Source organism: Astatotilapia calliptera, chromosome 1 (genome assembly GCF_964374335.1).
Source record: "Astatotilapia calliptera chromosome 1, fAstCal68.1, whole genome shotgun sequence".
Lineage (NCBI taxonomy): Eukaryota > Metazoa > Chordata > Actinopteri > Cichliformes > Cichlidae > Astatotilapia > Astatotilapia calliptera.
The window spans coordinates 28,467,339-28,492,024 of record NC_137422.1 but is presented as its reverse complement, the minus strand read 5'-3'; the positions used below and the strand labels follow the sequence as shown (position 1 = coordinate 28,492,024).

Sequence of the window (24,686 nt, the reverse complement as noted above, 5' to 3'; positions counted from 1 at the left end):
GTAGAGTTAATAATTTCAAATAGCTCTAGCTAAACAGCTCTGGTCCATCAGCCTGTTCCACATCCTTATTTCTTCATTTCACACAACATGGATATGACCCTACAAGTCTGACAGCTGGTGGCTTTCAGCTTCTAAAATATGTTGTAAAGAGTGGTTTTAGAAAAACATCAGGATGTTGCTCTTTAATCCAAGGTGACTGACTGTTCTACACTTGGAGTAGCTCAGTAGTAAATTCAACGGGTCCAGGTGCCATTTGACATCATGGAATCTAACACTAACAAAAGCAACTAAAAGTTTAGAAGTGCTCGGACCTTGGCTTAGATTGTTTTAAATCAGAATTGGATGTTTTTAATAATACTCACAATGATGTCTAAATGAACAAAAGCACAGTGGCCATAGTAATTAACTTATTTTCTTCAAATTTGATCGACTAAATAATCATATTTTTATTTTTATTTGGAATGTCTATAAAATTGTCAAGCAATTTACATACATATTTTCCTCTTCGACTTTGAATGTGAATGATATAATAAAGATATATTACTTCTCATTCCATTTCTGGTGCAATGACAGAGAAATGCAAATGTTTCCTGAGCTGCACCTCTTTACTAGTTCTTTATTTGTCTTTTCCGTCTCTAACTTTGCGTCTACATACACATTGCCTCACTGACGGCAGCACATGCACTAACTCAACCGATGTCTCTTTGCCAGAGGCACTGTACATCTTGTCTGTGCACACGCTTTACATTCTGACAATGTGACCAAAGTGATCATTATTCAAAATACAGTTCCACCTCCGACCAAGAGAACAAGCAATCACTGACGCAATTTCCTACAGCTTTGAAATGCTCTAGGGGAATGAACTTGTGTAGTATGTGTTATGCAGAGTATGTTTTGTGTAATGATTATTCCAGCGTTGCTGAAAATAAAAGTTTTATTAAAAGTTGCATTTGTTTCTAACAACGCGGACTGTAAATTTAAAGTCTACATCTGTATGTGTGTGTGTCTATGTTTGTATCCAAGAGCAAGCGAGTCACAGAGACAGAGAGAATTGGAGGAAACAAATGGGAAAGACAGCCACTCTTAGTATGGGCAGGTAAGGTCAACAGTTTGGTATGTAATTAGACTCTGCGCCTTTCGTACAAATGATTGTTTTGCATCTGCAGAGTCATGCAATCAAGCCCTTTTTCGTTGTGTTTTTTTTTTAAACACACACTCTCATACACATCCATCGTCGAGTTACACATACACACAAATAGAAGAAAACAAGGCTTAGACACAGGCGCTGTTTTATTCATGCTGATGTGATGCCAGTGGACATGCACCCGTGAGGAACACTGCTTTTCTCACCTCACACACTTGCACACAAGTACACACAACACACACAACCCCTCCACAGTCACCTCAGTTCATTTCATTTCATCTAGCTATGTACGCTCACACAGATGTATGCTCACAGAGAGATCCTGATGCAAAATGTTTCACTGGGGTTCAACCCAGGGAGCCAGATGGGTCGAAGGTGGACTGCACCTCCTGCTCAAGTTTTATGAGCGTGCTGTTTGGAAAGTATTTTTCACTCTTTGTTAATGCGTATATTTGGTGTTAGTATGGTCATATATTTTAAGGACTGCTTATATGTACATACTGTGTATGTAAAATATGTCTTTATAAAAGATTAAAGCAATCCTCCTTTAAGTACACAAATTACTAATGCATGCAAAGCCTAGCATGCACAATGGTTTCATCCTCTTCAATTCTTTCTAATGTAGGTTAATATATACCCATTACTTATTTATATTCACAGTACATGTGATCATTCTTGTGCTAGTTTTGAGAACTTTATTTTTATAGTACAATGTAGATATAATATAATAATAATATAGTTTGTCATTTACATGAGATGCATTACTGTAGCTGGAGAGTTAGCCTCGCTAAATGCAGGTATTATAATTAAACTGAAACAGTTTAACCTCCTAGGACCTAACGTCCACATATGTGGACATCACAATTTGAGGTCATTATACTGCTGCTGTTCTATCAAAATTTTAAACTAATATCCTCATATGAGGCTCTCATCTTTCTTAGGAACAAAAATCTGGTAAAAAAAAAAAAAAGAAAAAAAAAAGAAAAATCTGTTAATTCTTTGTTTTTACATTCATCGGGTCCCAATCAGCCCAAATATCAAAGAGAAATTAAAAATGCATGCCGTGGAAGAGTGCGGGTCTTAGGAGGTTAAGTACAGAGTACAGATTTTTCCATTTTAATCGCTCCGTAGAACTTAACTGATGATATGAAGTCAGAAAGCAGATTCTTTATATAAAGTTGCCCCTACTCATCAAAACCATTTTAAAGGGCAAAATTACATGTACTGAATCTCTTTCTCCTTCTTTGTCACATACAAGATATATACGTGTATTTACAGAAATAGTGAGGAAAGACCACGCTCTAGGCTCCTTTGGACTCAAAAGTGGGTGGGCAGAGGCATAAGCTAATCGCTAGGCTTTTGCCCATCAAGCTGGGATTCCAGTCCTGTCTGAACTATTAACATCTTTTTTTTCCTTTTTGTTTTCAATGTTTCCTTATTTAGGATAAGGCACAAAAAAACTACTTGTTTCAGATTACAGAATACATGGCCCAAAATGTATTTTGTAACGTATTCCTTTGCATTACTCAACGAGAGTAACTTATTCTGAATACTTTAGATGGTTACACTGGATTGGTTTAAGAAATGGTAACTGCTTTGGTTAAAATACATCCTTTTGCAGGTAAAACAGAGTTCATGTACTAAACTCCCTGTAAAACCAGAACACCAGTGGCATTGTAGCTGAGATGGCTCAGAAAACCACCTCACTTCACATGTTATTGCTTGTAAAATGACAAGTGTGACCACGACCTTGAGCTTCAGCACAATTTTAGTGAAGAGCCATTAGGTAATCCTTCTCTATAGGCTTAATAACATTTTGAACAATACTGTAGGAAGAGTAATATTTATTGTGAAATGTGCAGGTGGAAACACGGTCATCAGTTGCTCATTCAAATGAGATAAAAATGATACTAAAAGGGTGCTAAAGTGTGTGTGTAACAAGTTTGGAGTTGGCTTAAATGTTTCACAGAGTGAACAAAGGAAAGTATGGCTTTAGTTAATTCCAGTGTAAACAGAGTAAATTAAGAGATTATGTGACTAACCACAACAAACAAAAGAATGACACGATAAACATAAGTAATGACTCACTGGTGATTCATATTATTTATGCTACCGCGTACAGGGCAACTGATGGTAATGATAAAATGTGTCCATGTTGCCTGAAGTGTTTTCAGTCACCAGCATGTTTTGCCTGAAAGTGCTGCAGTGAAAATAGTCCCTACATGTAAACAAAGTTGAATTTTCCCAGCTTTGAGGAGGTGTTCATGCATTATAACAACATCATCATCTTCACATGACCTTAGGCTCTCTTATATTTGTCTTGGGAAAATAGCAAATAAAGACAGAAAAATCTAGAGTTTGAACACTGAGAATCCAGCAAGACAGGAAAGATCTGAAAATGTGGAAATTCTTGATGACAGTCGGCTGATCAATGCTCTTTCATTATACTACTGCAATCAGTGATAGACTCTGACGAACCAAAGGACACATGGGTGCTACTTTCATAAATATAGCATGGTCTTATCAGCTTTAGTTTTATCCATTTCATACATAAAATACAGGAATTTTATGTATTAGATTTTTTTTAAATGCCAGTTTTAATAAACTACATAAATGCATTTTAATAGATAATATATCAAACACAAGTTTACATCAAAACATTCATCACACTAAACGAGAGTAGCCCATATGGTTGCTAAAACTATGTTTTAGAATGACAAGAGACATTGCTGTCAAGGTATCATTGAGCAAGAGAGGTGGAACGTACCTGCTTGCTCAGTGAAGGTCACAGCAGATCACCAAGAACATATACTGCATGTATAAATGCACATTTTAATAAATGCCCAGTGGGAGATCTTGGAGCTTACCTGGGGTCGTGGATGTCCTTTAACAATACACTGAAGCACTAGTGTGTCTCCTTCTTTGATGGTGTAGATTCTCTCACTCATGTTATCATCTTTGACGTTACATGCTGCGCCCGAGTGCACAATCTGGGCGTTGGCAGGAGCTGTGAAAGAAGGCATGGACACACACACACATACACCACAACCAAGCATGTAGTCATGCAGGCACACACATATACACACAGACAAACACAAAGGAAGAGAAAACCACATTACATATTTAGTAACATTTCAGCAGCAGAATTAAAGGTCATAGTCTTGTGGGTGTATGTGTAACACTAGTGCTAGTATTGATGACTCAGATAAATAAATATATCACATTACTCCTTTATCTGCATGATCTGAGTTGTCTTTTTTTTCTGTACTTGTAGCAGTGTCATGTGGATCAGTGTCTGAGGGAATGCGGACATTTATTGGGAAACTGAAACGTTGGTCACCTTTAGAAGTTCAAAAGGTTGAATCTTCACTCTGGACCAATGTTTTTGTCTTTTACAGATTTAGTTGTGCGGTAATGGAAGTTTTGTATTTTAGACGTTACAAAATAGGTTTAATAAAGTTGGTAGTTGTAACCTGTGTCAGTCTGCATTATACTATCATGTGGAAAAAAATCAAATGGACTCGTATGGCTTGTTTAGAAGGGTTGCCAAGATGAAGCCTTGTTTCTCTAAAAAGAACAACTTAGGTTTGCAAAGTTGTATCTGAGCAAACCATAAAACCCCTGGACAAATTTCCCTTAGACAAACAAGACCAAAGTGGAAACGTCTGGCCATTATGCACAGCACCGTATTTAGTGAAAACCAAAAAACAGCATTTCAGTAGGTGATGATTTAGACTTGCAATCACTGACTGAACCATGAACTCCTCTGTATACCAAAGTATTCTAGGCTGTGATGTGAGGCCAGCTCAAGCATACCAGTAAATCTCCAATGGAATAGCTGAGAAAGAAAAAGAATCAAGGTGTTGCAATAGCCCAGTTAAAGTCCTAACCAAGTTCAACCCAACTGAAATATTATGGTGAGACTTTAAGAGAGTTATTTATAAATGAAAGTCTGCAAATCTCAATAAACAGAAGCAAACTTTTTTATGAAGAGGGTTTGAATATTTTTGTTGTAGAAAATATCAACAGCTTATTAAATTGTCAGACTTTTTTCTTCAGTCCAGATGTTTGATCTTCTGGTCTAAATTGGATCCAAATGGAACAAGTGGTCTATGGCCCAAATCATGACCAAAGATACAACTAATTCCAATTTCAGTTGTTGATTTTGATCTGAAAAAGTCTAAGGCTGGTTCATTATTGATTCCCCCCCACCCCCCCCCCCCCAAAAAATAAATAAATAAATAAATAAATCTATGTGTACAGTATTCATAAGAAAAAATGAAAACAAGATTATCTGTCCTGTTATAATAATCAACAAACTCCCACATCTCAATAAAACATGGAGTAGAAAGCAGTTTGTGGCAATAATGTATGACAGATGCATGATGGGAACTCTTTGCGGTGACAACATCTGCACAGCACTGACCCATGTGGAGGCTGGCTCGCGTGCAAATAGACTCAGATGGCTTCACCTCCCTTATGATGAGGTAAGACAGGAGGGGGGTGGGAAGAAATGGAGACAGAGCGAGAGAATCAGCGGGTGAGGAGGAAAAGGCCAGAGAGGAGTGTGAAACCCCAGAGAGAAACATGGGGGACGGGGCAGCACAATGATGTGATTAGCATCGATTCACAGGGAGAACAAATCTTCACTGTGCTGTACGACTGTTATCATTGAACGGACAGGAAGAAAGTGGGCGGCCTGTTCACCTTAAACTTCAACTCGATCAGACATAACAACAGCTGGCGTGATCCACAGCCAGAAATCAAGTTCAAAATAAAAGAAGGTTTAAAATCTGTCTCTCTATGTTCCCGCTCATGCTAATAGCTTAAGGTGTGACAGCACAGCGAGTGTAACTTTCTGCTTATATTTGTAATTTTTTAATGATATTTTCATTTATGGGATATTTTTTTTAATCCCCCCCAAAAAGAAGTAAAATTGATGAAAGAGAAGACTGTAGGTCAAACTGACTCCCAGTTGCAAAGACGTGCTTAATAAAATCTGTGATTTTGGCTTTTGGCTGTAGCTTTCTAAACCACATTGGTACTGTCAGTGACCAGACCTCTGTGCCCACAAAAAGCAATCTGTGAATCTTGTTGTTTGGCTATCATCATTTTGTTCTTATTTTCTGAAGATTTATATTTTAGAAAAGAAAAGAGGAAACGAGAGCATTTGTGGTATGAGCGCAGTTACTCATTTCGTGTACGTATTACAGTAAGCACATGCTGGCTGTGTGCACCAAAGGAATGTGTGTTTGTGTGTTTGTGATTGTAAACGAAACTGTGCGCTTGAGGAGCTCATCAAAAAAGCAGTCAATCATTTACTGCTTCAGTCTTGTACTGAAAAAAAAATCATCCCAAAACCATTTCTTCTCTAACTTCTCCCGACTTTGTGCTAAAAGAACAAAAAAACACTTTTTAAACATATTAAAAAGTTTGAAATGTAAGCCAGATTTAAATGCAGTGCTCCTTTTTCTTGGTTATGTTGAAATTCATTTAAATGATTTAACAAACGCAGGTCTTTTCAGCACTCAAGCTGTCTCTAGTTCATACACCGAACCACATTTAGACAAGGGAGCCGCTCAGTATAAATGCAGGCTTTATGCAGGAGAGTAACCAGATCACGTGGAGCAGTTGAGGGTTAAATGCCTTGCTGAAGGGCACACTAATAGTAGTTTCAATGGGAGGGGAGATCATGTCTAATTTATCTGCTATTTTCTAACATTTTTGCTGTTAGGTTACTGTTCAGTAAAGTGGATTCTCCAGTGACAAGTATGCTGTAACCTTTAAGCTTTAACATCCCGGCATGAATCTCTCCTGATCAATCAATTAAAATGTAACCCATAAAAGGATAAAAACCTAAAAATTACTATGTGGAGTAACAGAGCCGGGTTCCAGATGTGTGCTGCACTATCGTGAAAAGATGTCGGGCTGATATAAATGGTGAATAATTATCTCCTTACAGCTTATTGGCGTGTCTGCATTAGTTTGCCTCTCTGGAGAGGGAGGGAGGTCGGACAGAGCGGCTCCTCTGTCTGTTCTAGCCTCCGGCAGCTTGGCTGCTTCAACTGTCTGATCGACTAAAGAAAGGGAGGCTGCGAAAGAGGAGGAGGAGAGAGATGCAGAGAGGGTGAGCAAAAAAAAGAAGGAAGAAAATAAAACAGGCAAGAGGAGGAAGACAGAAAAAACAGAAACTTACAGAAGGGAGGAAAGCATAAAAGGAAATGGAGAAGGATTCAAGTGTGGGGAAAAATAACATTGCATAGATTTAGAAAACAGGTAGGCAGAGAACCTAAATGAATAAAACTGAAAATGGAAAGCAGGGACTAAGAGACAAATTACTATATCTATATATTTAAAACTAAAAAAAAATTAAGCGGAAAGGAAACTTAGGAAGATACAGAACAAACAGGAAAAATAGGAATAATCATAACTGTAAACTGCAGACCAAAGCAGGTGAAAGCCAGAGGAGAGAAGGACTGAGGGGAAGAGAGGCTGGTTTGAGGGAGACTCCTAGCCCAATACAGACAAAAACAAAACCAAGAAATGATGAAAATAAAGCAAGAGGGCTCAGGCTGCATGACTACAGATACACCTCTTCTCTAGTTACACTCTAACAAGAAGAAAAACCCAACTACAACTAACTAACCCAACAACCATGAGAAAATCATTATGTAAGATAAACATAATTTTACCTGCCTATAATTTTCCACAATCCTACATCTGGTTGACAACTATTACAGTTTGATATACCCTATAAAATGTCCATTTACTGAATATACATTTCACATACAAAAAACAAAGACCATCACACAGGCGTTCATGTTTTCTGATCAACATAGCATAAAGAAGCAAGTCTGTCTCTTTGTTTCAGTTAGTACGGAAAGAGATCATCAGTCATGGAGAGCTGGCGCTTTGACAGTAAACTATCCGAGTCTGATGATTCATCGATCAAAACTGTTCTGGTGGAAACCGATTGAAGGTGTTGTCCATGCATTATTGGAAACTTTTCTGAGACGTTCAATGCACATTAGTTGTAAGTGAAATATAACTATCGGCAAATGCCCTGTCTGATTAATTGATTTGTCACTGCCTGCCATGTTTGTTTTTGTTGAGGGGACAGGACATATCTCACCAAAACTAATGATGAGACAGGAGAGCTGGTGTCAAACTGCACTGACAGCTTGACAGAGTGCTGAGCAGCATGTGTGTGATTGTGGTCGAAAGAGTGACTGAGTGTGCCCGCTCTGGTGAAATGTGAGTGTGCATACACGCATGTGTAAGTGTCTGTGTGTGTTTTCATGTACATTATACTGTATCTTGCCAGAGGAATCCCAAGGAAGGTGATGAATCCTGTCGAACACGAAGCCACGCCGAGCATGATTGATATGCGTAGTTACTTTATGGGAGCCTCTCATGCATACAGATGAGTCCTGACTCAATTCACTTCATTCACAAGAGACCATTCAATGCTGTGGCCTTTCCTCTGCTATCACAACATAGGGTTTGAAAATAAGGAAAGGAAAGGAAAGGTTGACGAGCAGAAGGAGATAAGAGAGTGGGGGCCTGAGAGAAAAGTCACAGAATTTATTGATTAACTGCAATTGAGGGAAGTGTTCATTTGACCCACAGAAGCACTAATCACACACACACAGTCTTCCACACACAGAAAAAACAGCCTTATGGCCAAAAGTCTGTGTGACTCACATTGCCTCAGTATTTTATCAGGATTTTTCTGTGCAGACAGGATGGAGGAAGATCAAATGGTTGATGTCATGACCCCATCCTTTTCATTTTGGCTCGATTGGAGCTCTAGATATCAAAACGCATCAGGCACATTGATTTAACTTTTGACCTGACCATTAAATGGCAGTTATAAATGAAAGGACTAACCTTCACTAACCTTTTCATTCTTTCAATCAACTATAAATGGCTGTTTCCCTGCTTACACACTCACACAAACACACACACAAAAGAACAAGAAGATGTTTTTCCTTTTAACTGTATCTTACTCTGTAACAGTAAATAGATGCAATGAGCCTCCCTTAAACATACAAATATGATTTTCATTGGTACTGAATTCAGTGGGAGGCTTTCAAGTCTAGACTGTTCTTGAATAAACACTAGCTAGCAAATTATTTTATTTGTTTTAGGGTTTTTTGTTTGTTTTTTTTATTTAACTGCCTTATGATTTTATTTTGATGCTGGTTTTGGAGACATCTACAAACCAATTTCTCAAAAAATGTTAGGAATTTGTGTAAAATGTAAACAAAAAAAAGAATACAACTTTACAAAATGCTTGCAATCTGTGAGCTCTCACACATGTGTAGCGGCGCACACATTCAAGAATCACTGCATAAAGGGAAACGTAATATATATCCTAGTAACACAGTAACAAAAAGATGGGGGGGAAAAGGAAAAGGGACATTCTTTTCAAAAGAAGCTTATTACATAACGTATGTAATCTCTACATTCACTCTGTTTAACTCATAATTTGTTTACCAACACTTAAATAAATGTCTCTGATCATGTCTCCGTAGATTTGTATGCATGTCTCTCTTTCTGAATCACTGTACAGCCTGTGTGTTTGTGTGTGGATGGTTCAAATACTGTAGCTTATATCTTTAGTGGACGCTTGGCTGTTTTATATATGTTTTTATGTGTCATAGGTGTTGTAATTGCAGGTTATAATGAATCTGTATGGGTAAATATGGCATATTGACATGATAATCCGAGCACTCCTATTTTTTAAGTAAATCTTTATGTTTTTATAAACATGTTACAGCTATAATGTATCTGACGGCCAGTATGATAGCCAAAACAAATACACTGAACACTAAACAAAAACATTGAAATAGGGTCTGATTTAGTGTCTCATAGTGTGTGATACACGCTGTGCTACCTAATGCATGTGGACCTGTTTGTCAGTGAATGACTCTGTGTTTTCCACCACAACTACTGCAAGAGGACAAAGGGATTGCGCAATCAACAAATGTCAGATGACAGCAAAAGCCAGTAAAGGTGGATCACTGGAGAGCAGAGGGAAGATTGGAGTGGAGAAAAGGTGGAGAAACTAGAAAAAAAGCACCTGTAATGGAAAACAGATGGGTAGGAAAGGGGACAGCAGTTTCCTGGAAACACTGCCGTTTTTATATCCAAGAAGAGTGACTCTTCCCTTTGACATCGTGTGTAATATCTATTATTAAAAGGCACAGAACATGGAAATTCAGAGGAAAGGGAAAATAAGAATTCGTGAGCTCTTTAACTTGTCCATTCAGGTTTTCTACACATAACTGGGCATTAACATCAGTCAATGAATTTTGCCTTTTCTTCTCTTTTATACACACCTCACCCTCAGGTCCAAAAATATTATTTGTCCACTTTTTAGCTGCTATAACTAGAAAGAAACTAAAACAAAAATAAAAATCTGATTAATTCGAAACACAGTTCTAGTGTCTTTAATGCAGGCCACACGTGTACGTACACACACACACACACACACACACACACACACACACACACACACACACACACACACACACACACATATATGTTGCTTTATATATGTTGCTTTATATATGTTGCTTTGTTATTTTGAAGAAAAAAGTTCATTGGACGACATGTAAGAAGTGAGGGGAGTCAGAATTGACACTGGTGGAGGACTGGAGTTATGTGAAGTGATTGGGTGTTTGTAGAACGTGGTCAAACATGAGTCGTACTCCTCAAAGGAGTGTATTTGCTGCACTTGAGCTATCCCAGGATGAAAAGATAAAGAACAAGAGAGAGAGAGTTCCAAAAAAAAGATGCACACTGCTTAGATCTTTGGCATAGATAGACAGAGGAGAGTATGGAAAAGGCTGGGAGGACAGAGAAGAGAAACAAAAGAGAAATATGTGACTGGCATTCTCTTTGTGCAAGCTCCATTTACAAAGACCGCTGAATCTAGTATTCGCTGTGTTGATACTGACATACTAAAGAGAATATTGACAGTGTATTTAATGCCAGATAGCAGTTATATTGATACGTACAATTTAAAACATGTGTTAATAATTCTAAGTCAATTATATATTGATTATAGATTTACAAAGATGCCTGATCATTGTATTTGAATGCATGCTATTTGCACCTTAAGGTAAGTAATACAAATTGCATTTCACCTTAATACACTTGCATATCTTTTAATCAACCCAACACTCTACACTTAAAAATGCACAAAAATACAAGTGTGAATATAACTGAAGTATTCATTTATTTATTTTAAACACATAAATTGACAAATAAAATTGCGTCGCTGGATGTTGGAGTGTTTAATGCAAATTAAGCTGAAGTGAAGTAAACAAAATATTCAATCACCTTTAATTTGAAACTCAACAAAACATCAGTGTGTGCAGTTAAGTCACAACAGCATATATTGATACCTTGATTAAAGTGTCAAGTGTTGCTCAGAAGTAGTAATCGACAAATCCATGCAAGTGTACACAAAGACACACACGCACTTTGCTCTAAGTAAAGCTTAGTGCTACTAAAAACAACACTAAACATCTTGCTAGGGATACAGGAGCACATCACTGCTTTGTGTAGATTCCTTAAATTCATTAAGTGCAAAGTCACCATGATCCGAAGCATAATGCTCCAAGTTTGGATGATCTGACATTAATAAAGAATGACGTGAGACTTCTTAAATGCTGTCACTGGGAATATTAACTGCGAAAAACCTTGTGATGTTGAACGGGTAATGTTATCTCAATGTCTCACATCAGCAGACCTGTCTTACAGACACATGGATTTCTCTCTTTAAACTATAAGACCCCCTTTTAGGGCCTTTTTAGCAGATATCCACATCGAAATGCACAAAATGCACCAAATCACACAAACATTTGCATCAAGGTGCTTTATACTGTAAGTTAAAGACCCTACAATATTACTGAGGAAACCCCAACAATCAGATGATCCTCTATGAGGAAGCACATGGCGATAGTGGGAAACAAAAACTCCCTTTTAACAGGAAGAAACCACTGGCAGAACTAGGCTCAGGGAGTTGCAGCTATCTGTCTGATTAAATGCAGAGTGATGTGTATAATGTTGTGTACCAGTCCACATTAGTAGCAACTAAAATATTATCAAAAATGTTAAAAATGAAAAGAAAATTCAAGTAATGTCTCTTCTATGTGCAAATGATTTTTTAAGATTTACATTTCACACTTCCTACATCATCATTTCCACCAACCAATGGTGCTTCAAAGCAACACAACATCTGTTAAGACAAGAAAATAGCCCACAACAAGAGCATTAAAAAGAGCAAGATAAGACGAGAGAAAGGATAGTAACAGCTGGTGAGGTTTAGAAATTGCACCAAAGGTTTTGCCTTCATTGCGTGTGTGTGTTGGTTCTTTCTGTGTTGTTACAGCATATGCCACAAAAAGCACCTTGGGTGTAACATATGGTTAGTCAATGTAGCTTTCTGGAGCAGGACAGTCAGGATGAAGTAGAGATATAACAGAAAAAAAGAAAGCAAAAGATAATAAAATTAAAGGGAAATTGAGAGCAGAGGATAAAAGCACTGTATCTAGGAGCAAAGACAGAGGTAGTGAAGACAAGGCATGTGCCTCACGTCATCTGCCTGCCTGACAGTCAACCTGACCTTATTCTACTCACCCATAATTCTTCAGCTCCCTTTGATGGCATACATAAACACACACACATATGCACATTTACACACAGACTAAGAGCACAAGAAAAACACTTAATGTGAACAAAAAACAAAATGTGTGTGCGTGTGTAGGTGTGTGTGTCCGTGTACACGTCTGTATATTTCCAAGGAAACTGCGGCAGAGCATCCGACAGTGCTTAGTGATCAGTCCAGGTGAAGTGGTGAGAAGGAGGGAGGCACTAAGAAAGGATTTCGATAAAGAGGAGAGAAGAAGAAGCGCTCGAATGAAAGGTCAGAGTCAAAGCTGGAGGTAAAGAGAAAGCCACGAGTGTGTGTGTGTGTGTGTGTGTGGTGGAGGAGTGGGCGATCCTCAGAAGTACCACAAGAACAAGCTAGATATTATGGTTTCCATCGGTTTTAACAGTCATGCCAATAAAGTGACTGAAATTGGAAAATTTAAATTTACAGAAGTGGGAAGAGAGAATGACAAAGAGCAGAGAAATGCTGAGACAGACTTCAATAAAGACACACAGATGAAGAAAGGCAGAGATTGAAAGGTCCTAACAACCGTGATGTGTAAATCACGTATAGAGCGAGACTAGGAAAAGGTGAAAAGGAGAAAGCATGAAGAGCAGGTAGAGATACAGACTGAATGATGACACCGCAGCGAGTGAAAGACAGGGAGAAAAAGCAAGAAGGGCAGCAATTATCTTACATCTAGAGTCTAACTCCCTGCTTGTCAAAACAGCTAGACTTTAGATATTGATATTAGTCTCGCTGGTGCTGTTTTACTCATTGATAAATAATACTTCATTAATCTGTCACACTTCATTTAACGCAGGCCTTTTTGAGCTGCCATTAGGATTTAATGAAGCATTGACTCATGATAAAGGCTGGATTCAGCAGCAGTAAAGAGAGACATAATTTTTTCATGTACAAGAGACTTGAAGGAAGGAAAAAGAGAGCTGTGGATGAAAAGACAAAGTTTTTTTTTTTATCAACTTAAAAAATGTGACAGGGATCCACTGAACGACTGGCCAGAGATTAGAACTGGCTAATTTCCAGCATTCTGGTCATTACTGGTGACTAGCTGGTCAGCCTCATGTCTGTCCATTTACAAGCTGGTCCATTTCATGCATGCACAGCAAGGTCACAGCAGTGCAGGCAAATAGCTGCATGCACATAAACGAGACATTAACACGCTTACATCCTATTTTGTGTGGAAGCTCGTCACTGTCACTGAACACACAAAGCAAGGCAAGGGTGTAACACCAAAAAAAACCACCACCAAATCATCCAGGTGAACATGTAGAGACTTGGTATGAGCAAAGAATTAAAACAGTTAGAAGGAAAATTGTGGAGAAAGTCAAAAAGAGAAAAGGGTCAATGACCTCATATCTACTGAATTTATAGACACACTGGAAAATGATGCAAGTAACTGACATTTATTTTGTTATATAAATCTGCTGCACCTACTTTAGTAAGGTGTCAGGTAAACGTGGGTGTGCAACAGCTCTTTTTCAGTTGTTGCAAGTACATAAGTCCCTGTAACTTACTGCAGTTTAGGTAAATTGTAAGTTTAATCATTTCTTTTACTATGAAAATAATATTTTGAAAAAGAACAACTAAAGAAATGCAAATTTTTGCTTCTACAGCAGGGAAAATATTTAATTATTTGATCCTCTGCTGAACACGTAAGATTGCTCACTATCAAAGACATGAACTATAATTTCTATAGTTTCATTTTAATGCAGAAAGACAGAATATCAACCGAAGATCCATAAAAACACATACGCCTAAACTCAACTCCTTATGTGTATAAAGCACAACTGTCCATAGAATGAATCTCTTCCATTCAAGTCCTCCACCACCACGGGGAAAGACCAAACAGCTGTCCCAGGACGTTAGGCACAAGATAACAGACCTGCAACATCGGCAACAAGCTTGGCGAGAAAGTGATAACTGTGCAATCATTCAGAAATGAATCACATATAAAAGGACCAGCCTCGGTCTGGTTTCCCATGCAAGAAGCTGCCTCATTGGAGGAGGATGATTGTTAGAATGGTGGTGGATCAGCCCTCAAGGGAGCTGGGACCACAGTCACCAAGAACACTGCTGGGGAGGCAACACTGCAAAATTTTGCAGTACCTTATAAGCGCTAATGGTTCAAAGAAATTCATGAAGTCATTACTGGATAAGGTTAAATGAATGCTTGGCTCAACAGTGCTCTGACTTTTTGTCAGCCTGGCTGCAGTACTGAAGAGAAACGTAGGTTTTTTTCTTAAATCAGTGATAAATAGTAAGATGTTCTAGTTTTAGTTTTGCTTTATAGAGCAACAAACTATTTTTCAGGCAAATTGAAGATTTTCTAAATTAGCGAGATGTTATTTCCTCTCCAGCACACAAGTTATCTGCTTTTAGGTGCGCATTTGAGAGTTATCGATGGAGTCAAGTACTTCTGATTTGTGGCTTTCTTTCTAAGAGGAGCCACAGCATTCAGAGTCATATGCAGTAAAGATGTAAAACTATTAACAGTAATGGAAAGTATGTAATTATATGGTGGAAAAGCAGAGCTTAAAGTGCTCGACCCAAGATACAACATCCCAGGTAACGAATACTGTTCAGTTTTATTATGTGACAATACTGTGCAGCTCCTTATTGGAGATTATGTATGGGAATTTCAGGAGCGAGACCACGCCTCCAAACACGCTCCTTCCGGTTGTCATCTATATAGGTTCCCCAGTTCTGCAAGCTGTTCATTCTCGTTTACGTGCCCCACCCTCCGCCCCTCTTTGTTTTCAATTCTTTAACTTCTTCACTTCTATTTAGTACACGGGGATCTGCTTGGCCCGGGAGCCGTCGCCAGTCCCCTTCGAGGCCTTCCCCAAACCGCAGCTCAATTCATGTCCAAGCCATTCACCTTTACCTACCAAAATGTTGTCAAACCTAAAATGAGGACGTGGGCCCAGCTAGTGAAACAGTTATTGTTAAACTAATGTGTTAAGCAGATATTTTGACACGTTGGATAAAATATGGATTCTATTTCTTCTTTCAATGATTTTGACCTAAATATGTGCAGTAAACTTTTATCTGTTGGGTCATAAATGCACATCCTTTATTGGTGAAGTGTGTCTAGTCTTGCGATCAACTGTGAATGTTACAGTAATATATTCTGTCACTCCGTCCAGCTATTTGTTATTAGTATTCTTGTGCCAAATGTTTATATTTTCATTAAACAATGCAAATAGTTTAGCTGAATTTCATCCACCAATTTCATTCACTAGAGTCGGTTTTTTGAGTCCCTGGGCACTTTTTTAAACAAATGAGGGTCAAATGAATGAAAGTATGCTAATTTCTGGTGAGGAAGTAGAAACTGATGGGGGAAATGGAGGACAACAAAGGCAAGCAAACTAAGGAGCTAATTGTTTGAAATGATACATCAATAAAATAAAAAAATATATGTATATAAAATACAATTTAAAAAATTATAAATAATAGTAATTTCTTTCTCTCTCTCTCTCTCAAACACACGCACAGGAACACAAACAGACACTGCACTTAAATGGATAAATAATTACTTCTTATTTTACCTTTATATTGGTATTTATTTATCTGTTACATGGCTATTGTTATGTATCATAAACTGTCAGTCAAGTTGTTGCCCATCTGCTGTATTGTGACAGTATTGCATTGTGAATTATTCAGTGAGCCCCATTCCTTGGTGTCACTAAATATACAGAAAACTTTCTGCATGTGTGCTGCGCTCAGTTCTCAGTTTAGCAAAAAAAAAAAAGGAGGGGCACTGGAAATTCATGACACAAAAGGGCAGATTATCTGTTCAATGAGGAATGTAACAGAAGAAAATAATCTATCATGAGCTTTCAGCATGAACTGAAAATCTATAATGCAGAACAGCTAACAGTCTCTGTTTAATTCCTTAAGAACAGTTCAATTTTTAGACAAAAGACTGTAATATTATTCTGTTTTCACACTTTGCCAGTCCCCCTACTGTTGTGAGAGACTGATGTGCAGGAGCACAACATCTGCTGTATATGGCGAAGACAAGTCATGATAATTGCAGTTACTAAAAATGTTTGTAGGGCGAAAAAAAAGAAATGAAGAAGAGACATGTTAACAATTGTTAACATGCACTGTCATCTAGAAACAACTCCGCTTGGTAATACACTTAGGATATATCTGCTTTTCAAACATGTTGCAGTGATTGCATGACATACACAACAAATATAATCCTTCAAAAAAACCTGCCATCTCACTTGTTTTACATGATCTTTACTGTGAAAAAGGTTGGAAAGGGAGGGGGTGCACACTGCATTTTCTCCTCTTACTCTTAGTCCAAAAAGTGTTTGCACAAAGTCCACAATATTTATCAGTGTTATATCAAAATCTACATTAACAACACACAACAGCATCAGTCAAAGCCAAAATAAATGTATCTCACAAGACAAATGAGATTTATAAAAAAAAAAGCAGTAAAATCTAGGTGCTCAGAGGGGTATTTAGTGGCCTGTAATTTATGAATGCAAAAAGCTTGCCTTTGGTTAAGACTCCTTTGTCAGTCACCACTTTGTAAAGATTGCAAATGTTTGCAATGTAGATTCGACGAAAAGTAGAATTCATCTCAAAGTATGGATGTATGTGCATGTGTGTAACACTTAGTACAATCAGCTATGATGAATCATCAGCTCTAGACCTGCACTGGATAAGCTCTTAGATGAAAATGGAACAGCAAGCGAAGCACTAAAAGCTGACAGCTGGTCGAGGATCGCCAGGATGTTGCTTTTTGACTTGAACGCCAAAGATGGGTCACTTTAAAAAATTTTTTTTAAAAAAAATGGATTAATTTGAAGTAGGAATTGTGCTATACCAGAACCAGTGTGTGCTTTCTGGTTGCTGAATCTTATTTCACCATGTATTGGAGATGGGAGACAGTGTACGGCCTAGACAGGCCATCCATCTGTCACCGGGATAATACATCTAAACAAACACTTATGGAACATTTCCACTTCACATAAGCTGTATTTCACATATGCCGTGAAGGGAATCAAACACAAACAAAAGGATAGCACATAAAGTCCACAATGTGAGCTTTGCTCTCACATTCTGACTGGCTGGCAGGCTTTCTAATGCATTAAAGTTTCTCTCTCTTTAGTGTTTGTTCCACATGTCTGTAAATTTGGTTTTTCTTTTCATTAAATACCAACCTGTGACCTAGAAACAAATATGGTCAGCTGTCTCCTAGGATGTACAAAATGTCACAGTTTCTAATTACAACCCCAATTCCCAAAAAGTTGTGACACTGCGTAAAATGTAAATAGAGAATGCAATCATTTTGCAAATCTCATAAACCCACATTTATTCACGGTACAACCTAGAAAACACCGAGAAAATGCATTAGCTACAAGTCATTGCATTCAGTTTTTATTTACATTTAACACAGCGTCACTACATTTTTGGAATCGGGGTTGTATTTAGAGAAGAAGCAGTTATCTGGTATTCTGTCTATAATGGAGAGGCCAGGAGAATAACACACTGAAAGCTAGAATGTCAAAGGCTGTGATTTCTGCAAATAAATAGTTATTTAAGGAAAACATCTTTGAAGGGTAACATTATTATCAGTACAATTCATTTTTCATAAGCTTGCTAATAGCTATATAATCTTGGCTATATTTTCTATTCACTCTGAATCTCATTTGAAGAATAAAAGTTTATTTTGAGAAACATGCAACTTTCTGTCTGACCCTAAACTTTTGAGATAGTGTTTGAATAAGGCTGTTCATTAGCTGGGAGATTAAACAAAGAAAAGCTGTATATAAAGGAAAGCAGAAATCAGCATGTTTATACTCAAACAAGTATTTGAAAAGTGTCTTGCTGTTATGATTAGCAGGGAGGAGGAAAAATTATGTTGGAGGTACAGGTCATAAACAAAAGTGATCTTTAATGGCTGCTATCTAATTTAAAAAAAAAAAAAACAAGCCTAACACAAGTCCAGTAACCCAGGAAGCAGCACTAGTCCAAAGTACAAAGACATAGCAGGAACATTGACTAACTAAACTGACAGAGGGGCATATTAGAAAGCAAGTTCAGCAGAGTCAGGCTTTACTTTTTGTTAGCTGGCTAGACAAAACTTAAATCACTAATCTGAGATAATGGGTATCATAACTGTGAGTATAAACGTTCATTATTAATCCAAGCTTGCTGCATCAGGCTGTGTGCATGCTCACATAAAAGGATGTGTTTGATGTATTTTTTTTACTTTTCTTCCACACAAAATGGATCAACTGAGCACCACCTACTCCAATCAGAGACATTAATAGAGCATTATCATAACAGTAAAATCCAGCAGCGGAAATGGAAGTGAGTAAAACCACAGACTAATTCTGTATAAAATCATTAATCTTGTGACTGATCTTCACAAGCTCACAGTGCGTTAAGGTAATTACATTGTCAAATTTATTTTATCACTGTTTGCATGCTTGGTGCTGCTGTTCATTTCTAACCTGACAGCCAAAAATTCAAGATCAGAATCTTTCAGCTTTATACATTTAAACATTACATATTACTCAGTGTTTAGGTCTGGCAGAGTCCAATAGCCAAAAAAAGGGAGAAATCACCAGTTCCAAAGTGAAATTTATTTTATTGATTGAATCTGTGATAAATAACCTACAAATGTAACTCATCAGTTTTCTGTGTTGCATTAGCTGCAATTCCAACTGTGTAGAAAAAAACAGTCTTAGTACCTGAGTAGGATCAAGCATAAAAAAAGAAAACAGTTACACATCTTCTGCCACCAGCTGAATACATACAATTCCAGTGACAAGAGCACAGTTTGTGCTCATGAAACTTTACATCTGCCTTCATTTAGTTGTGAAGGTGGGCTAGTGAGGTACAACTTAACAAGTTGCATGTTTCCCTTCGGCAGAGAATCTGTATAGCACGTAAAGCATAAATGAATGAAACGAATCAATGAAAACACGGTGCTTCCAGCCAAGTTTGGACTTGACTAAAAAAAAAAAAGAACCAAAGGACTGTAACACATGCAGAGCTAATGAAGTTGTGCCTGCTACTGCAGAGATCAGGTGCCAGTCCACTACAAACTCCCAATACTGTAAGATGTGAACACTGAAAACACTTTCAAATACAGATTGACAAAAATGAGAATGGTTTTCATTAGCCCATACACAAGCTGGAAAGTAAAACAGACAATTTAAACTGGCTTTAGCTTTATTGCTGTTATTACTTTAAGAACCCCAGCTAATACAAACTCTGCTTTACTAGGACGTAGGAAGGAAAAAGATTTTTTCTCTATCATCATTATTTCAGTAATTCTTAATAGGCTGTTCGTTTTTTTTCAAATGTTTTCAAAAATATTACCAGAGATCTCTTAAACTTTTTCAGATAAATTAAAGTTTGCACAAAAAAGATAAATATAAAGTCTTTTAGAGAAAATTCTTACAGTCTCACAGTCTTGGTATTCTATCTGCTGTAGGCACATTACTGTAGGAATCTTTGTATGGGACAATGCTTTTGCCTTCCTCGACATATTTGTCCTAATATGGACCAACCAAACTGCAATGTGACCTAAAGTAAAGATCTAAGTGGATTACTCACAAACTGAAGCATTAGATACTGACGTGATAACAGTAGACATATCCAGATACCAAAAGATTAGTAGTTGGTTACTTCCTTTCTTCCATACTAGATTTTCAAGTCTGTCAGAGCTATCATGGTGCTTGTTCTGGAAAGTACGATGACATTTTCAGAAATTTTGGTATTGAAAGGTATTATAATGATCGATTCTGGTCTTCTTCCACAATAGAATATCTACTTCCATCTCATTGTATTGCTTGCTTCGTCCCATGTCACTCCAACCACCAACCGAAGCGTGTCCTTCTTCACTACATCCATGCTTTAAAATCAGTTCTGGTGACATCTCTAATTAATAATAACACAGAATATGTTAGCAAAAGATAAAAATTCCACAACATGCTCAGTAAAAATGTATCAAGAGTGAAATTTTAAATTATGCTTCATTTACTGATCCTATTATTTTGATAACAATTTAGGTAACAGTAATTATGTAACTGCAGATCCTTTACCCTACCCACAACACTAGTTACCATGGCTAACCTTTTTATCTATAAATAATCTAAGCAAGCTAGGTTTACTTTAGACATAATAGCAGATATCTGCAGTAAACAGACTTAATAAAGAAGAGACTTCATTAATTTAATGATTCATCTTGGCAGTAATATGTTGTGTCCATGACTTTTTAGCACCCCCAGGAAGCATTTTGCTTGTAAACTGTGCAGTTTTTTGTTTTTCTCTGGTTTCATCTTCTTATTGTATTTGCAGCATGATTGTTGGCTTTGGGGAATGTTTTTATTTCTAAATGCTGTGATTGTGTTTTCAAAATGGCAAAAAAATATTAATTCTTTGTTTGCTTTAATTTTGACTATAGCTAAAAGTTGACTCTCCTATTCCTGAAATCTGAAAGCTGCTTTAATAGGCGACACATCTCAACATAATCGGGCGGTTTGTAAAGGAGTTACACGAGTTAACATGGTAAGTGCCAAAATGTATTCTAATTATACAGTTTGGAGATATCCCATTGTGTACATTAATAAGTGGTATTATTGCTTATTATGAACTTGTCACTGATAAAGTAATGCTGCCCTCTAATAATTTGCTCTCTGTGAACTCAATATTTGGTTCATTTCCTGCCTTTTTTGATACATAATTTCTTTTTTCCTGCCCTCATAAGAATGAAGGTCATAGTGGAATCCAAAGCAGAAAAGTTTCTATTCAGCTCAAACCTGAAGCTCTGCTTTTAATTCGTTATATAAAGTAAGCACTTTTTAAGGAATCACCATACTTCTTTTTAATTCCACTTATTCTTAACATTCTCCACTCCTGGGTGTATTAAACTTGGAAAACTATATTACCTGCGATACCTCAAATTACCTCAGACTGAGTAAAGCTTTTGCAACAGAGAAAAGAACATGAGCAGAATAAAAACAATCTCTTGGAAAGTATTTTTTTCACTCTACCTGTCTGCTGCGGGTACATTACATCTCTTTATATGTTTTAATGTCTCTGTCCTCCATGACAAATGTGATGTAATATAAATCAACCAAACCGCAATCTCACACAGAAAAAAGAGAACTAAGGGCTTCTAAAGATCCCAGTGGATGATTTGGCAACTGGTAATGCATCAGACACCAACTCAGCTGACGAGAATGTAAGCCCACAAATTTATTGCCAGAGAGCAGAATTGTATCCAAACAGCGCTTGTAGTCAAATTAAGATAAGATAACTCTTTATTAAGATAAGATAACTCTTTATTGTCATTGCACAGTCATACATAGTACAGTAGTACAATGAAATTGGAAAAACTGTCCTACGTCGGCACTACATATAACACAACACGACACGATATGACACATCACAACGTAACAAACAACACAACACAGTATATTAACTTAGTATAAAAAAGAAGAATAAGTGTATGTGTATTGCACACTGTTATTATTGCACATAAATTAAGCAGCCAGCTGAAACACAAAGTAAAAAATGGACATCTGTGCTTCTTAATTGACGGTGTGATGTTATGCGAACAGTCTGCCGCAATCCTTGAAAATATGTTCATTCATTCATATTCTATGGTAACTTTTGTGGTCAATAGTATTGACTTCAACACCTTTGAGTCTGCTCACTGTTCTTTTTGACTGTGTTTTTATCTTCACAAACCTGCCTTACTGAAGAACACCGTGTCCGTAGTATTTCAGGAGTTCTTGTCTTCTTATGTTCTATTGTATTTTTTAAAAGTATGTGGTTCTCAAGCCCAGTGTAGGGAATTGGCGCCTGGAGGATCCTGTTAGCTTAAAATTCCTGCTGAGATGTTTTTCTAAGCACTTTTTTTTTACACAATAAGACAATATTTTGCAATATAAGCTACAGAACACACACTTTGCGACTGAATGTATTTGAGAAACAGTGACTCATCAAAAATGTGTTATTTAATAGTCGATTAATTATTAAGTAGCAGCTGAGAACAGTTGGACTAAAAACCTCTGAGGACTATGAAGAGAAAGACAATAACAGATTGATAGAGAGAGAAAAAAGAAGCCCTAATGAGAAGAACCCACAGAAAGGACAAGTGGTCTTTCCAATGTCTTATTAACTACAAATAAGTAATATTAGCAATATGCTAAATGGATATAAAATATACAAGGCAAAAACTGGGTTTGTACAATTCTAACCAGCTTAAAAGTCAATATTTGGTATATTCTTCAACACAGCCTGAACTTTCTTAGGCAAGTCTTCTTGTTATTTCTCTAAGTGTCTAAAGGAATAGTTGTCTTGTTTTCTTGAAGTACATTCAAAGCTCTTCTTTGGGTTTTGGCTATATTTTATTCTTTTCTCTGTCAAGGTGATCTGCTTCAATAATTTTGAGGTTTGAGCTCTCAAGAGGTAGAAGATAGTAGTGTTCATTGTGTGTTTTTCTGCACAGGTATGCTTTTACTGCATTGGCAGTTTGTTTGGGCTCATCGTCATGCCAACAAATGAAACACCATCGAGACGCTTTCCAAACGTCGGTGCATGGTGGATCAAAATCTGATATTTCCTTTTCTGTGTTCACAATTCCATTAATTGTGACAAGATCCCCCATACCACTGGCTGAAGTACAGCTCCAAACCATGACAGAGCATTCATCCTGTTCTACAGATGGCTGTAGACACTCACTGCTGTGCCTCTGTCCTAATCCCCTGCAGATGCTAATTTTCAGTCCAGGGCTTGTGTGATTTGGCATATCTGAGCCTATTTTCTCTGTTTCCCTTCCTTGAGATTGGCTTTGTGACAGTCTCCTTTCCATTAAGACTACTTCAGTCCAGGCTTAGGTAAACAGCAGATGGATCAATGAAGGGCCAGATGCATCACTCAGATCCTGTGTCAAGCCCTTGCTAATTAATCAACTTTTTCTTATTTCTTAAGGACTTTCAGATACTATTCGACCAATGTAGACAGTTTTTTGTTTGTTTTTTTGCTTGTTTGTTTGTTTTATACCTGCCACTTCGTTTTTCTTCGACCTGTCCAGTTTCCTCGGATTTTTAAAGACACACTGCACACTGTCCTAAGATATGTCCCAAGTTTTTGATCAATAGCTGACTAAGAATGAACTTTTTGTAAAAAATAAATAAATATATAAATTAGATTTCATGCCTGTCAAACTGTCCAATCTTTAATATTTTTTATATATTCAACTAAAAAAATTGTTGTGTTGTTGCAACAGGCTGCTTGTAATAAAGTGTTTGAGGATACTATTTAAAATTGATTCCCTATTATGTGTAGACAACACTGCTCTAGTTATGAGTTATATGTGTAATATACTGTATGCTTGAGCGATCAGGTCTGGTCAGATGTAACTGACTATGAGAAAATAGCCAGATATAGAGTATATAATCAAAAAATGTTTCATATTTAACTAAAACAATAAACTGTACAAACATTGTACAGTTTATTGTTTAATAAAATACAGAAGAAGCAGTCTGACAAAGAGCTTTTTATTTTAAACTGTATACCATAGAAATAATTAATTTCTGCATGTGAGGGCAGTTTTACATAACTTTTGCATACATTTGTATGCTTTATTCAAACACACAAATTGGATTAGGCATTCCTACAGGTTTTTTTTAATGCACGCTTACATACAAGCACAAAGCATCCAGGCCTTTGAGTTCTCTGTATTGCCATCCTGTTATCTCTGTAGCTTCACTTTGGGCTTCAGAAATCAAAAAGCGGAGGGAAAAAAACAACACAAGAGAAGCTTTTGAAGTCTCCGTTTCCCTGTTTTGTCAAAGAACTTTGACAAGAGTG

The 24,686-nt window shown here is 37.2% G+C and overlaps 1 protein-coding gene across 3 annotated transcripts in view; it reads right to left on the bottom strand.

The window, feature by feature from the left end:
- The window catches only part of mdga1 (MAM domain containing glycosylphosphatidylinositol anchor 1), a 217,687-nt gene that overhangs the window by 138,734 nt on the left and 54,267 nt on the right, over positions 1 to 24,686 (bottom strand). For all 3 annotated transcript variants that reach the window (XM_080299800.1, XM_080299801.1, XM_026171878.2), the window contains exon 3: positions 4,012 to 4,151. In XM_080299800.1, coding sequence (XP_080155926.1) covers positions 4,012 to 4,151 — 140 coding nt within the window. The remainder of the gene's footprint in view (positions 1 to 4,011; positions 4,152 to 24,686) is intronic.